We start from the raw sequence: 12,225 nt of genomic DNA on the forward strand, positions 1-12,225 counted from the left end.
ATGGTGACATAGACCCGCTGCATCCCTGGAGCTGCAGAGATGAGCATGGTTCGCAGAGGTGGTGAACATGCCTCCACCATGTTGGACAGAGTGGAGCCAACAGGCAAAGCCATAGTGTTAGTCCTAGCCATGCCTGCTTAGCATTAAAAAAATTTCCCCAGGTCAGAAAATTATTACAGATACACAATAAGACAGATTCAGACAAAAAGACCTCTGAATGGGCCACAGTGTTGGATAAATGTACATGGGCTGGCTTCGGAGAGAGAAAAGAGTATAGACAGTCATAGATTAAAGAGTAAAGGTAATAAAATAAATATTAAAAAGTAATAGAGTAAGAAAATGCCACATAAAGATGGAATATATACAGAGAGCCTGAATTATATATATTATTGTGTTTTTTGGATATTTTGACTGCTAATGCGTTAACTTCTTAAAAACATTTGATTTTGGGGGCTGCTAAGCTAAACCAGCATATATATTTTAAAGGTTATCTTGGCTTCAAAATTTGAGTCTAAGACTATGTTACTTTGGAAAAGAGGTTCTGCTTTTGTTTCCAGGCTAATGCAGTTTGATGGAAAAAGAACCCCTAAAAGGTCTCCATGAACCCTAAAAATACTTCAAATTGTCTATTTAGTTGAGGATAACCTTGATTTTCTTGTCTCTGTGTGTGTTCTGTATTTTGTATTTTCACGATATGGCTTGGTTGTCCTGGAACTTGATCTGTAGACCAGGCTGGTCTTGGACTCAGAGAGTCTCCTGCCTCTGCCTTCCAAGTAAGTGCTGGGATTAAATATATGAACCATCACTGCCTGGATTGGATTCTTCTTTCCAACTAGAATATATTACTCAAAAATTGGGCTCATCTTGATATGAACCAGGAACCTCTCACACCCTAAGGGAGACTCATACCCCTAGACCAAGGAACCACAAAACCTTGAATTTCTTATCCTGTTTCTTCCTCCTAATTTCTAGGATTGCAGGTGTGCACACTGCTGGCTTTAAATGGTGCTGGAGATTCAACCTAGGGCTGTGGACATGTCAGGCATTCTACCACCTGAGCCGTATCCACAGCCCCCAAAGTCATCCTTTTATATCAGACTGGCTCAGAGGACTTATTTACAAACCCTTTAGTTGTCAAAGCACAGCTTTTTGTACAAAGCAACGTCGGCTTCTCGTAGATGCTCTAGTCCATAGGTGTGTGTTGGGGGCTGGCTGCTTTGGAGTGGAGAAGCCTAGCAAGCTTGGGGCTATGACACTCAGCACTCATCTTCCCTGGAGTCCTTGTTAACTCGCTTCCGGACCTTCCCTGGTCCAGGGGACGTCAGCTGTACTGGGGAGGCTGGGGCCAGGTTCACCCAGCCTGGCCCACGGGGCAGCTGGTGGCTCTCATTGAGTCTGAGGACCCGGTAGTTCTCATAGTGCACATTGTGGGTAATGTCCTTCAGGTCCTGGAGATGGGAGCTGAGTGATAGGAGGCAAGTCAGCCTAGGTCACAGTGGTCCCAGATCCCGCCTCTCAGCCACCCGAACACAGGGTACCCCACACCTCACCGGATGAGCAGGTCTCTCAGGAGAAGAAACTCGCAGTGTGCCATGTTCTCCACTGCAAGACATGGGGCCTAGCACAGCTCTGTCCTCTGAGAGTCCAGAGTAGACAGCTGCTTCATGTTATGTGGCGTCTGAGAACTGCCATTGCCATGGCCCACCTCCTCCTCCCTGCTTCATTCATTCACCTATTCATTTATTATGTATACAGTGTTCTGCCTGTGTGTGTGCCTGCAGGCCAGAAGAGGGTACCAGATCTCACTATAGATGGTTGTAAGCCACCATGTGGTTGCTGGGAATTGAACTCAGGACCTCTGGAAGATCAGCTACTGCACTTAAGCTCTTGAGCTATCTCTCCAGCCCCCATTGATTCACCTATTCATTTACTCATTGTTGTATCTCTGGGACCTGGCTCCTACAGATTGTTGCTAAACTAGTGAGCCCAGCCCTCACCAAAGACAAAATTTTTGTTTTTGTTTTTCTTCCTTCCTTCCTTTTTTTTTTTTTTTTTTTTTTTTTTTTTTTTTTTTTTTTTTTTTGAGACAGAGTATCAGCTAGCCCAGGCTGAACTCAAACTTGCTAAGTAGCCAAGAATGACCTTGGACTTCTGCTTCTCCTGCCTCCACCCCTCTCATTCTAGAATTGTGGGTGTGCTGTCATGTTCGGTTCCATCTGTTAAAAGTAATGATAATAATAAATCAGGGAGCCGAGACAGGAGTAACTCCCACCTCCGTGCACATGGAAGGAAACCCAAGGTTGCCTTGTGGGTTTGGGCAGCTGCCAGGCAAGGGATGTGAAGGATGCTGCAGGTGTAGGGTGTGCCCTGTTTCCAACCCATACCCACTGCATGCCTACCATGTCCCCAAACTTACCTTCAATGATGCCCCATTTGGTCTTGCGGCCCAGGACACATCTCCCATTTACTAGGTGCTCTCGGTCAGCCCCAACCACAGCAAAAGGGATCTGCTCCTAAGAGAGAGGAGAGAAGAAACTGAGGCGGGAGTCAGGCACATAAAACTAGGAAGTCCCCAAACACCAACTGGAATTCATGCTTTCCTCACCTCCTCTATAAAATGGTGGCACAAATGATGCTGGTGCAGGGTTGTCGGCTGATGGTGAAGTGCTCAGCACAGTTCAGTGTTAACAAAGTAACTCAAGGAAATGGTGGTATTTGTTGTTGCTGTTGTTGTTGTTGTTTTGAGACAGGGCTTCTCTGTCTAACAGTTCTGGCTATCTTGGAACTCACTCTGTAGTCCAGGCTGGCCTCAAACTCACAGAGATCCATCTGCCTCTGCCTCCCGAGTGCTGGGATTAAAGGCATGTGCACCACCACCCAGAGGAAATGGTGTTGTTATTAACTCCTACATTAATTACATAGTCTTGAGGGAAAGGGTGTGGCTCAGAGTTTAGTATGAACGAAACCCTGAGTTTTGTGTGAATGCATGCAATGATGTGTGCGCATGTGCACACATGCACACACGGACAGAGAAAGAATATTGATAATATCAAATATCTCAGAATGAGACAGTAATGAAGTTAGAATCAGGCTAAATAGGAATTGTATACAACAGGAACTGGCCCCTGGTAACTAGTGGCCAAACTGAACTGGCCACCTTGTGTTTTCCTTCTTTTAAGGATACCTCATAAGGATGGGTGGCGGCGGCACACACCTTTAATCCTGAGGCCAGCCTGGTTTGCAGTGAGCTCCAGGACAGCCAGGGCTATGTAGTAAACCATGGCTCAAAAACCAACCAAACAACAACAAAATTCTCATGGTAACTAGGAGTTTACTTAAAAATGTCAATACATTTAGTTTTCATTTGTACGTGTGTATGCATGCATATGTGTGGACACATGATATATTGTCAAAGGACAGTTTGGGAGGGTTGGTTTTCTCCTTCCATGTGGGTCTGAACTCAGGTTATTAAGCTTGGTAGCAGACAGCTTTACCCACCGAGCCATCTCACTAGCTCCATCATAAAGCTAAAAAATGTTTTTCAATTTATTATTTGAATTAAAATTTATTTTTTTGAGTCAGGGTCTTACTGGGTAGCTCTAGTTGTTCTTGAACTTGCTGTACAGATCAGACTGACCTTGAACTCACAGGGCCTCATGTGCTACCTCCCCCTCGTGTGTACCTCTGAGCTACATCCCAAGGACCTTGGATGTTTCTTTTATGTGGTATGGGGACCAAGCCCAGGGCCTATGAACCTGCAACTTTATTGGCACAAAAGCCCCTTTGATTTTTTCTCCTCTGGGGCTGCTCTTGGGATAAACTGCAGCATTCAGGAGTTGCACCAGAGTCTATCTGGCCCAAAGAAACTAAAATATTTGCCATCTGGCCACCAACAGGATTCACACCTGGCCACACACACAGGACTCACACCACCTGGCCACACACACAGGACTCACACCTGGCCACACACACAGGACTCACACCACCTGGCCACACACACAGGAGTTTGCCAGGTTCCATGTTTGTTTTTTTCACTTGCAGCTGAAAGGAGAAATTCGAACTTCCTAACTGTCCCCATTCTTGGTTTGGTTTTCTTTTTTTTTTTTCTTTTTTCTTTTTTTTGGTTTTTCGAGACAGGGTTTCTCTGTGGTTTTGGAGCCTGTCCTGGAACTAGCTCTTGTAGACCAGGCTGGTCTTGAACTCACAGAGATCCACCTGCCTCTGCTTCCCAAGTGCTGGGATTAAAGGCTTGGTTTGGTTTTCTTGAGACACGGGATCACTATAGAGCCCAAGCTAATGTAACCCAGGCTGGCCTTGCATTCAAAATCCTCCTGCCTTAGCCTCTTAGGTGCTGGGATTACAGTAACTAAGAGTTAAAATTTTAATAATTGCAATCACACACACACACATACACACACACACAAATATTTTCGAGATAGGATTTCTCTGTATAACAGCACTGGAACTTGCTTTGTAGACCAGGCTGGCTTCAAACTCACAGAGATCTGCCTGCCTCTGCCTCTTGAGTGCTGGGATTACAGGTGTGCGCCACCACTGCCCAGCTATATTTATATTTTTTATTTGTTTATTTATACTCTAGTCTGCGTTTGTGTTTGTGTGCATGAACACACGTGAGAGCTGTATTCTACCATGTCTGTGTTTGTGTTTGTGTGCGTGAGCACACAGGAGAGGTGTTTTCCACCATGTCTGGTTTTCCTCATCCATTTTAAAATTTGGTTATATTTTAGCACTGAGTAGCAAGAGTTCTTTCTGTATTAGAATGTAAACTCCAGGTAAAGCCATGGCTGACAAACATTTCTTCCCATCCTCTGGGTTCTCTGATGAGAGCTGTTTCTTGCTCATTTTGAATTTGTGAACAGATGAAGAACCTTTAAATATTTACACACATTTCCTGAAACTGCAGAGAGATCGGTTTTCTGATGGGAAGGAAATCAAATGGCCTTAGTGTCACCGGCCGTTTGCACCTTCTACAGCATCTTACCCGGATCTTACTGTTCAGGAGCCGGTCGTTGATATCCTCATCAAAACATTTCTGTGGGTACACATCTATGCAGTGAGTTTTCAGGTTTTGCTGGATCTGGGGAACCAAGCATAAGTGATCTCAGCACACCATGCGTTCTGCTCGCTACACACTGACCCAGCTCCAGCTTGGGCACCCAGATCACCCTGCTCCGGAAGGCGTCTCGCTCCTCAATGGTCAGGCTGTCAGCCCGGGCGATCACGGGCACCACGTTCACAGTCCGGCACAGTCGCCGCAGGAACTCAATGTCCAGGGGCCGTAGGCTGGCCAGGCCAGGCCAGTGACAGTAGGGGGTAGTGATGGATGAGGGAGGGAGGAGAGTCAACCCAAAGCTCCCATCGAGTGGCCCTCCCGCAGCCAGTGGGTCACCTCACCAGTGGCCAGTGGGTGGTACGAAGTAGACACAGCAGTGCACGCGGGTGTCGGGGATGTGGCGCTGGCGAGTGATGAGGAGCTCTTCATGTAGGTACTGCTCGTACTGTTGGTTGATGTAGCTCAGGATAGGGTCCCAGCTGGGGCAGAGATGTCCCCTCAGCACCACCTCCCGGCCTCTGGGTGTTCTATCTACACTCTCAGAGATACTCGGAAACCTCTGCCTCTCTTCACGTGGGGTCTAAGCTTCCCTGCTCATAAAACAAGCACAGTAATAGCGCTTACTGGCTGGGCCTGGTGCCACAGGCTCATCATCCCAGCTACTAAAGAAACAGAGGCAGGAGAATTATCAGTTCAAGCCAGCCTGGGTAATTTAGGGAAGCCAAGTCTCAACACAAAAAGTAAAAACTGGAGCTGGGGGTATCATTCAGTGCTTGCTATCATGCCCCACGTCTTAGGTTCATTCTCCAGCGCGAATACGTTTACTTATCCTGATATCTACATCACCATATCAGATGTATATACAGTTTCCTTGGTGAGGGAAGGGTGGTCATTAAATGACATTTGGTCTCCAGCATGGTCCAAGACACCACTGGTTCTCACCTGATGGCTGCAAAAGTGTGTGTGTGTGTGTGTGTGTGTGTGTGTGTGTGTGTGTGCGCGTATGTGTACCTGTGTGGAGGTCAGAGGTCACTCTCGTCTGTCTTCCTTAGCTGCTCTCTACCGTGTAGCTATGCCTGACTTGGATTTATCTTATTTTATGTGTGTTTCACCTGCATGACTGTGGTAATTTGGTTTTTTTTTTTAAATATTCTTATGGTTTATTTAACTTCATTTTATGTTCATTGGTGTGAAAGTGTCAGATCCCCTGGAACTAGATCTTCAGACAGTTGTGAGCTGCCATGTGGGTGCTGGGAATTGAACCCAGGTTCTCTGGAAGAGCAGTCAGTGCTCTTAACCACTGAGCCATCTCTCCAGCCCTACTGTGGTAATTTGAATGTAATGGTCCCCATAAGCTTGTAGGGAGTGACATTATTAGGAGGTGTGGTTTTACTGCAGTAGGTATAGCCTTGTTGGAAGAAGTGTGTCACTGCAGGGGTGGACTTTGAGGGCTCATATATGCTCAAGCCACACCCAGTGTCCCGGACCACTTCCTGTTGCCAGCAGGTCAAGATGTAGGACTCTCAACTCCTTCTTCAGCACCACGCTGCCTGTGTGTTGCCATGTTGCACCGTGATGATAATGAGCTAACTCTCTCTGAAAATGTAAGCCATGCAAATTAAATGTTTTTTGTTTATAAGAGTTGTCATGGTAGGCCAGGCAGTGGTGGTGAATGCCTTTAATTCCAGCACTTGGGAGGCAGAGGCAGGCAGATCTCTATGAGTTTGAGGCCAGCCTGGTCTACAGAGCTAGTCCTAGGACAGCCAGGGCCATAAAACAACACAAAACAAAACAAACAAAACAAAACAAAAAAACCCAACTTGTTTTGAAAAAAAAAAAAAAAGAGTTGCCTCAGTCATGGTATCTTCACAGCAATGGAAACCCTAACTAAGACAATGGCACAAAAGAGATCAGAAGAAATCATTGGATCCCCTGGAACTGGACGCCAGTACTCTGCAAGAACAACTTCCCTTAACCTCTGAGCCGTCTCTCCAGCCCCTGACTTGGAGCTCTATTAGACTAGGCTGTCCTCGAGCTCAGAGAGCTCTCCCTGCCTTTGCCTCCACATCGAGTGCTACAATTGAAGTCAGGTGTCAAGAGGCAGGTGGGTCTCTGTGAGTTTGAGGTCAGCCTGGTCTGCATAGTGAGTTCCAGAACAGCCAGAGTCACACAGTGAGACCCTATCTCAAAAACAACAAGCAAAAGGCAGGTGACGCCCGGTTTCACCTTGTATGTTGATAGAAGATCCCTCAATGACCTGGGGCTCACAGGATGCCCCGTCTCTGCCTCTCCAGCAATAGGACCTCAGGAATGCATTGTCATTTCTGGCCTTTTTTTTCCCCCCCCACATGGGTTCTGGGGATAAGCTCAGGTCACCATGCTTTCAAGGCAAGCCCTTCACAGAAGGCACCATCTCTGTGCAGTCTGACTCCTCTGATGGGGTCTTCCTATGCTGGGTTCCTGTCAGCACAACACTCCAACAGAGTGCCTGACTGATCTGCTCTTGGAGATTGAGCCCAGCACCTCGCATGTGCTGTGTGAGCATTCTAACCCCGAACCAGTGAGCTAGGTATGTGCTCAGCCCTGTTCTCCCCCTTCCGTTTTGAGATAAGAGTCTTGATATGTTGCTCAAGCTGGGTTTGAACTCATGATTCTTCTGCTTCAGCTGCCAGAGTGCAGGGATTACAGAAGTAATGGATCTCTGGTGCTTTTCAACAACTGAGACCTGTGCATATTCAGCCCTCATCAGCTAGGGAAGGTGAGCTGAGTATAGGAAACTAAGGACCACAGGTGACAGGGACACAGTCACTCCAGGGTACTTTTTCCCCTTGTGGGGACAGAGGCTGCATACCCAGGACCCACCACTTGTCATTGTTGATCTGGTCTCCAAAGCCAGGTGTGTCTGTCACTGTCAGCTTCAGCTTCAATCCCTTCTCCTCGATGACTGTAGAGGGAGAGAAATGGAAGACTATAGCCGTGGCCGGGCCCATGGGGCAGGCAGGGTCACTCACCATGGGTCACAGAGTGCAGCTCCAAGGTTTGTGGCATGGGTAGCTCCAGGTTGGGCAGGCTTGACTGCCACACTTTGGACTTGAACAGCGTGTTCACCATGGTGGACTTGCCTAGCCCACTCTGCCCTGGGAGATACAGAACATAGTTATGTATGTTAGGGTATGTACCTCATAGGGTATGTGTGTGTGCGCGCGCATGTGTGTGTGTGTGTGTGTGTGTGTGTGTGTGTGTGAATTGGTTCTGCCCTCCACTCTGTGTTCTGGGCCATCTATTGCATAAGCATCAGTAGTAGAGCAAGCTCATTTGTGGTTGCTGTGTCTGGAAGGCCCTCACCATGATCACCCTTTGCTGCTGTAATCCCATTATGGGTGGTTTTTGTATCTAATGACGCAACATCTCTCAGATATTTAATTTCAGCTCTTCTGTGAGCTGGTAGTTCAGAGTGGAAGACTGTGTCCAGGCAGGGGAGGGGCCGTGCCCGTGGCTGGTGGGTCACTGTGTCCAGGATGGGATAGGGCCGTGCCCGTGGCTGGTGGGTCACTGTGTCCGGGATGGGATAGGGCCGTGTCTGAGGCTGGTGCTTCACTGTGTCCGGGACAGGGGAGGGGCCGTGCCCGTGGCTGGTGGGTCACTGTGTCCAGGATGGGATAGGGCCGTGCCCGTGGAGTCTTCTTCATCGTTCCCTCTGTGGCTCTGCCCCAACTCACCTACTACCATGATGTTGAACTCAAACCCGGTCTTCATGGCCTTGATCCTCAGCTGGTCTAGCACAGCCTCAATGCCCACAGAACCAAACATCTCACAGGGTGGGGTCCTGGGGCTGGAGGGCCGCGACGAGCAGGGAGAAGGCGATTGCCTCTCCTCCATGGTGCCTGTTGCTGGGGAATTGTTGGAGAGGAATGTTGTTTGCTAGGGCTGGGGCTCAGAGGGGCTATTCTGAGTGAACTTTTGAGAAAAGCTTTTATGTAGCCCAAGGGGATCTCCTTCCGCTCTGAAGATGACCTTGAACTCCTAATCCTCTTGCCTCCACCTCCAAAGTACAAGGATCCCAGGTGGGTGCCTCCAGACCTCATCTTAAATAACCTTGGGGATTGAAGCCAGGACTTTGCGTGTGCGCGCGCACACACACACACACACACACACACACACACACACACGGACGGACGGACGGACGGACGGACGGACGGACGAGCAAGCACTCTGCCAACTGAGCTACATCCTGGTCCCGTCCTTCTGCTGCCACCCCTCAGTTTCACACTGTACTTTAGGCCAATCTGGAACTCCCTACATAGCTCAGGCCAGGACAGTCTTGAGTTTGTGACAATACTCCTGCCTCCTGCCTCTGCTTCCCAAGTGCTGGGGATTATAGGAGTTTACCACCATAGCTGGCTGAAGTCCTCACTTCTCAACCATAACTGAATATGTTGTTCCTGGCTATGCTCTAAAACCCCTGATCAGACTGAGCCTTCATGACCCTAGGCTGGGGAGACTGATTCCCCATCCTGAGACACTCTTGTCTCAGAAATCTACCCCTCCCCTACTCTTCTTGTCAATGACCTTCCCATTCAGACCTTAGTGTTTGTGGCCGGACTGGAGTCTTTAAAGAACCACAGTTAGGGAGCTCATTATCTCAACATGGAACTTGGGGACCCTTCACTTTCTACAGGGGGACAAAGAGCAGAGTTGGAAGAGATGACAAGATAGCGACAGATCTTGAATGAAGGAAACACCACACACACACACACACACACACACACACACACACACAGGGGAACGGGGGTCGAGGGCAGGCTGAAATGGGAAGCAACAGAGGACACAGAGAAAGAGAAGTTGGTTCATGTGGCACCTGGTGGAGGAGTTCCTTGGGGGAGCTGTGAGCAGCTGGCAGGCCCTAGGGTGCTCCAAGGGGGAGGGGAGGGCTGGCAGTTAGCCACAGAATCTAAGCCTGCTTCCTTCTTCCTCCTTCCTGTGACCTACCCCCTCCCCCTCAGGCAGGAGGGGCTAAGGCCAGAGACTTGTTCCTTCACCCTAAACCCTGAAACCCTAACACCAGGCAGTGACCCTGACCTCAACACACAAGACTCCCAGCTAGAGTTGGGAGCCCAGGCCCCCAGTCAGGTCCCTCATCAAGACTTCTGGGTTGATAAAAAGGCTGGTGTCCACTTCCAAGTCCATGTGCCTTAGCTTTCCATTCAGAACCATGAATAGAGACTCATTGTCTTTAAGCTGGCACCCATGGGTGAACCTGCCTCTAGACACCTACCTTCTGGGCAACCCTGGGAGTCGAAGTCACTTGCGCTCTGTGATCTCAGATTACAGATGAGAGAGTAAAGCCTGAAACTGAAGGTCACACAAGGAAGCAGCTGAGCTGGAGCAGAAGGAAATCTGTCTCGGTTTCCTGTTTACGGGAATATGTCCTATGTTATGCCCAGATCCGCGAAGTCCCCCAAAAGCCAACAAGGAGACTAAGTCCTGTATGCAAAAGCAAAGAGCCTTTATTTTATGCAAGTTTGCAAACTCGGTCTCTCTGCATGTCCAAAGTATTGGAATAAACGGAGAGCCCCGAACTCAGTCAGAATTGGGTTTTTAGAGTAGTAAAGGTGGGGGTGAAGGGTTTCTGAGGTTCAGGACCCCTGATTGGCTGACATTTGTCTAGGGGTGTCCTGGTGAGTGTGCTGGCAGGTGATCCTATCTACAATGGTTGGAACACTAGGCCGTTTGGATGGTCTGTTCCTGGGTGATGCCTGGGTAATCTCAGTTTGTGGTTTTTCCTGCAACCAGGTATTGCTTCAGGGTAAACTACTGAGACTCAGGCCTCCATTAAACTTATCAAGGCTAGGTCCACGAGAATGGTTGGAAGTTAAGGACTTCCTTTGGGTGGTCTGTTCCTATTAAGCTTATCGTGGTGGGCTGAGCCTTGCATCCCTACATCAGCGTAGTGAGGACGTAGCTGAGCTGCAGCAGGAGGCAGACTGTCCCTGCTTCCTGGTATAGGACATAGACAGGGACATGTCCTATACCATCTGTGTTAGATGACAGGAGAAGCGTGATAGACACATCTGAAATGCCAGCACTTGAGAGGCCGAGGCAGGAGGATTTTGAACTTTAAGCTATCTTCATCTACACGGTTAGATCTTGCCTCAAAAAAAAAAAAGTATAGGGTGGGACAGAGAGATGGCCATCAGTTAAAGCAGTGGAACTCACATGGTGGCTCACAACCATCTATAACTCTAGTCCCAGAGGATCGGACAGCCTCTTTTGGCCTCCTAGGGCGTTGTGCACACATGGTGCACAGACATGTATGCCGGCAAAACATTCATACACATAGAATAATAAAAACGTATACTTTTGAAAAAGGGCAGTTGTTTTTGCAAAGGATCAGCTTTGGTTCCCAACACCCATGACAGACCACTCAGAACCAAATGTAACTATAGCTTCAGGGGATCCAGCACCCTCTTCTGGCGTGGAAGGCACTTGTTGGACACACACACACACACCACAATAATAAAAGGCAATCTTTAAAAAGGGGCAGGGGGAGAAAACTGAAGGAAATGGCTCCATTTGTAAAGTTTTTGTCATACAAGCATGGGGATTTGAGCTGAGATCCCCGATATCTTCTAAAAGGTGATGTATTACAGGCATGCTTTTAATTCTAGTGCTCGCCAAGCAGTCACCATGCCTTTAATCCCAGCACTTGGGAGGCAGAGGCAGGCGGATCTCTGTGAGTTCGAGACCAGCCTGGTCTATAAGAGCTAGTTCCAAGACAGGCTCCAAAACCACAGAGACCACCACCGGCAGGAACCAGTCGTTGCAGGTAAGAGAAAAAATTTTCTTTTATAATTAAAATGTCTGAACACGTTACCATTCAAGAATTTAACAGTTTTTTTCAATTGTACCATGTGGGAGATTTTACAAGAGGTGTCTATCACCCCACCTCTATGGATCTTTCTGGGATTCGTAGTTTTCCTTGGCACTATATGGTTTGATAATAGAAATATGATAAAGTCTTTACGAGCAGAGGTTGCACGCTTAAAAACAATTGAGAATGACAACAATCTTCTCAAGAATCAGTTTGAAGTTCTCCAGGAGGAGAACAGATCTTTGTTTAACATGACTCGATCAACTGAGGAAAATTTAAA

General features: G+C 48.0%; 1 protein-coding gene across 3 annotated transcripts; it reads right to left on the reverse strand.

Moving 5' to 3' along the window:
- Positions 1-1,092: 1,092 nt before the first annotated feature.
- On the reverse strand, positions 1,093-8,953 carry Septin12 (septin 12). Of its 3 annotated transcripts, XM_050135035.1 has the most exons (10): positions 8,794-8,952; positions 8,086-8,211; positions 7,937-8,018; positions 5,416-5,553; positions 5,187-5,304; positions 5,003-5,098; positions 4,467-4,469; positions 2,417-2,513; positions 1,551-1,602; positions 1,093-1,461 (listed from the first exon to the last, which is right to left on the reverse strand). In XM_050135035.1, the coding sequence occupies exons 1-10, from the start codon at positions 8,882-8,884 to the stop codon at positions 1,257-1,259; spliced, it is 1,008 nt and encodes a 335-aa protein (XP_049990992.1). In that variant the 5' UTR covers positions 8,885-8,952; the 3' UTR covers positions 1,093-1,256. The 3 variants fall into 3 exon arrangements, with proteins under 3 accessions (XP_049990992.1, XP_049990984.1, XP_049991001.1); XM_050135027.1 differs by lacking the exon at positions 4,467-4,469 and having other exon boundaries at positions 8,794-8,953; XM_050135044.1 differs by lacking the exons at positions 1,551-1,602; positions 4,467-4,469 and having other exon boundaries at positions 1,338-1,461; positions 8,794-8,953.
- Positions 8,954-12,225: the final 3,272 nt, after the last annotated feature.

The sequence above is a fragment of the Alexandromys fortis genome, unplaced genomic scaffold (assembly GCF_014885135.2).
Source record: "Alexandromys fortis isolate MF-2015 unplaced genomic scaffold, M_Fortis_MF-2015_v1.1 scaffold_29, whole genome shotgun sequence".
NCBI lineage: Eukaryota > Metazoa > Chordata > Mammalia > Rodentia > Cricetidae > Alexandromys > Alexandromys fortis.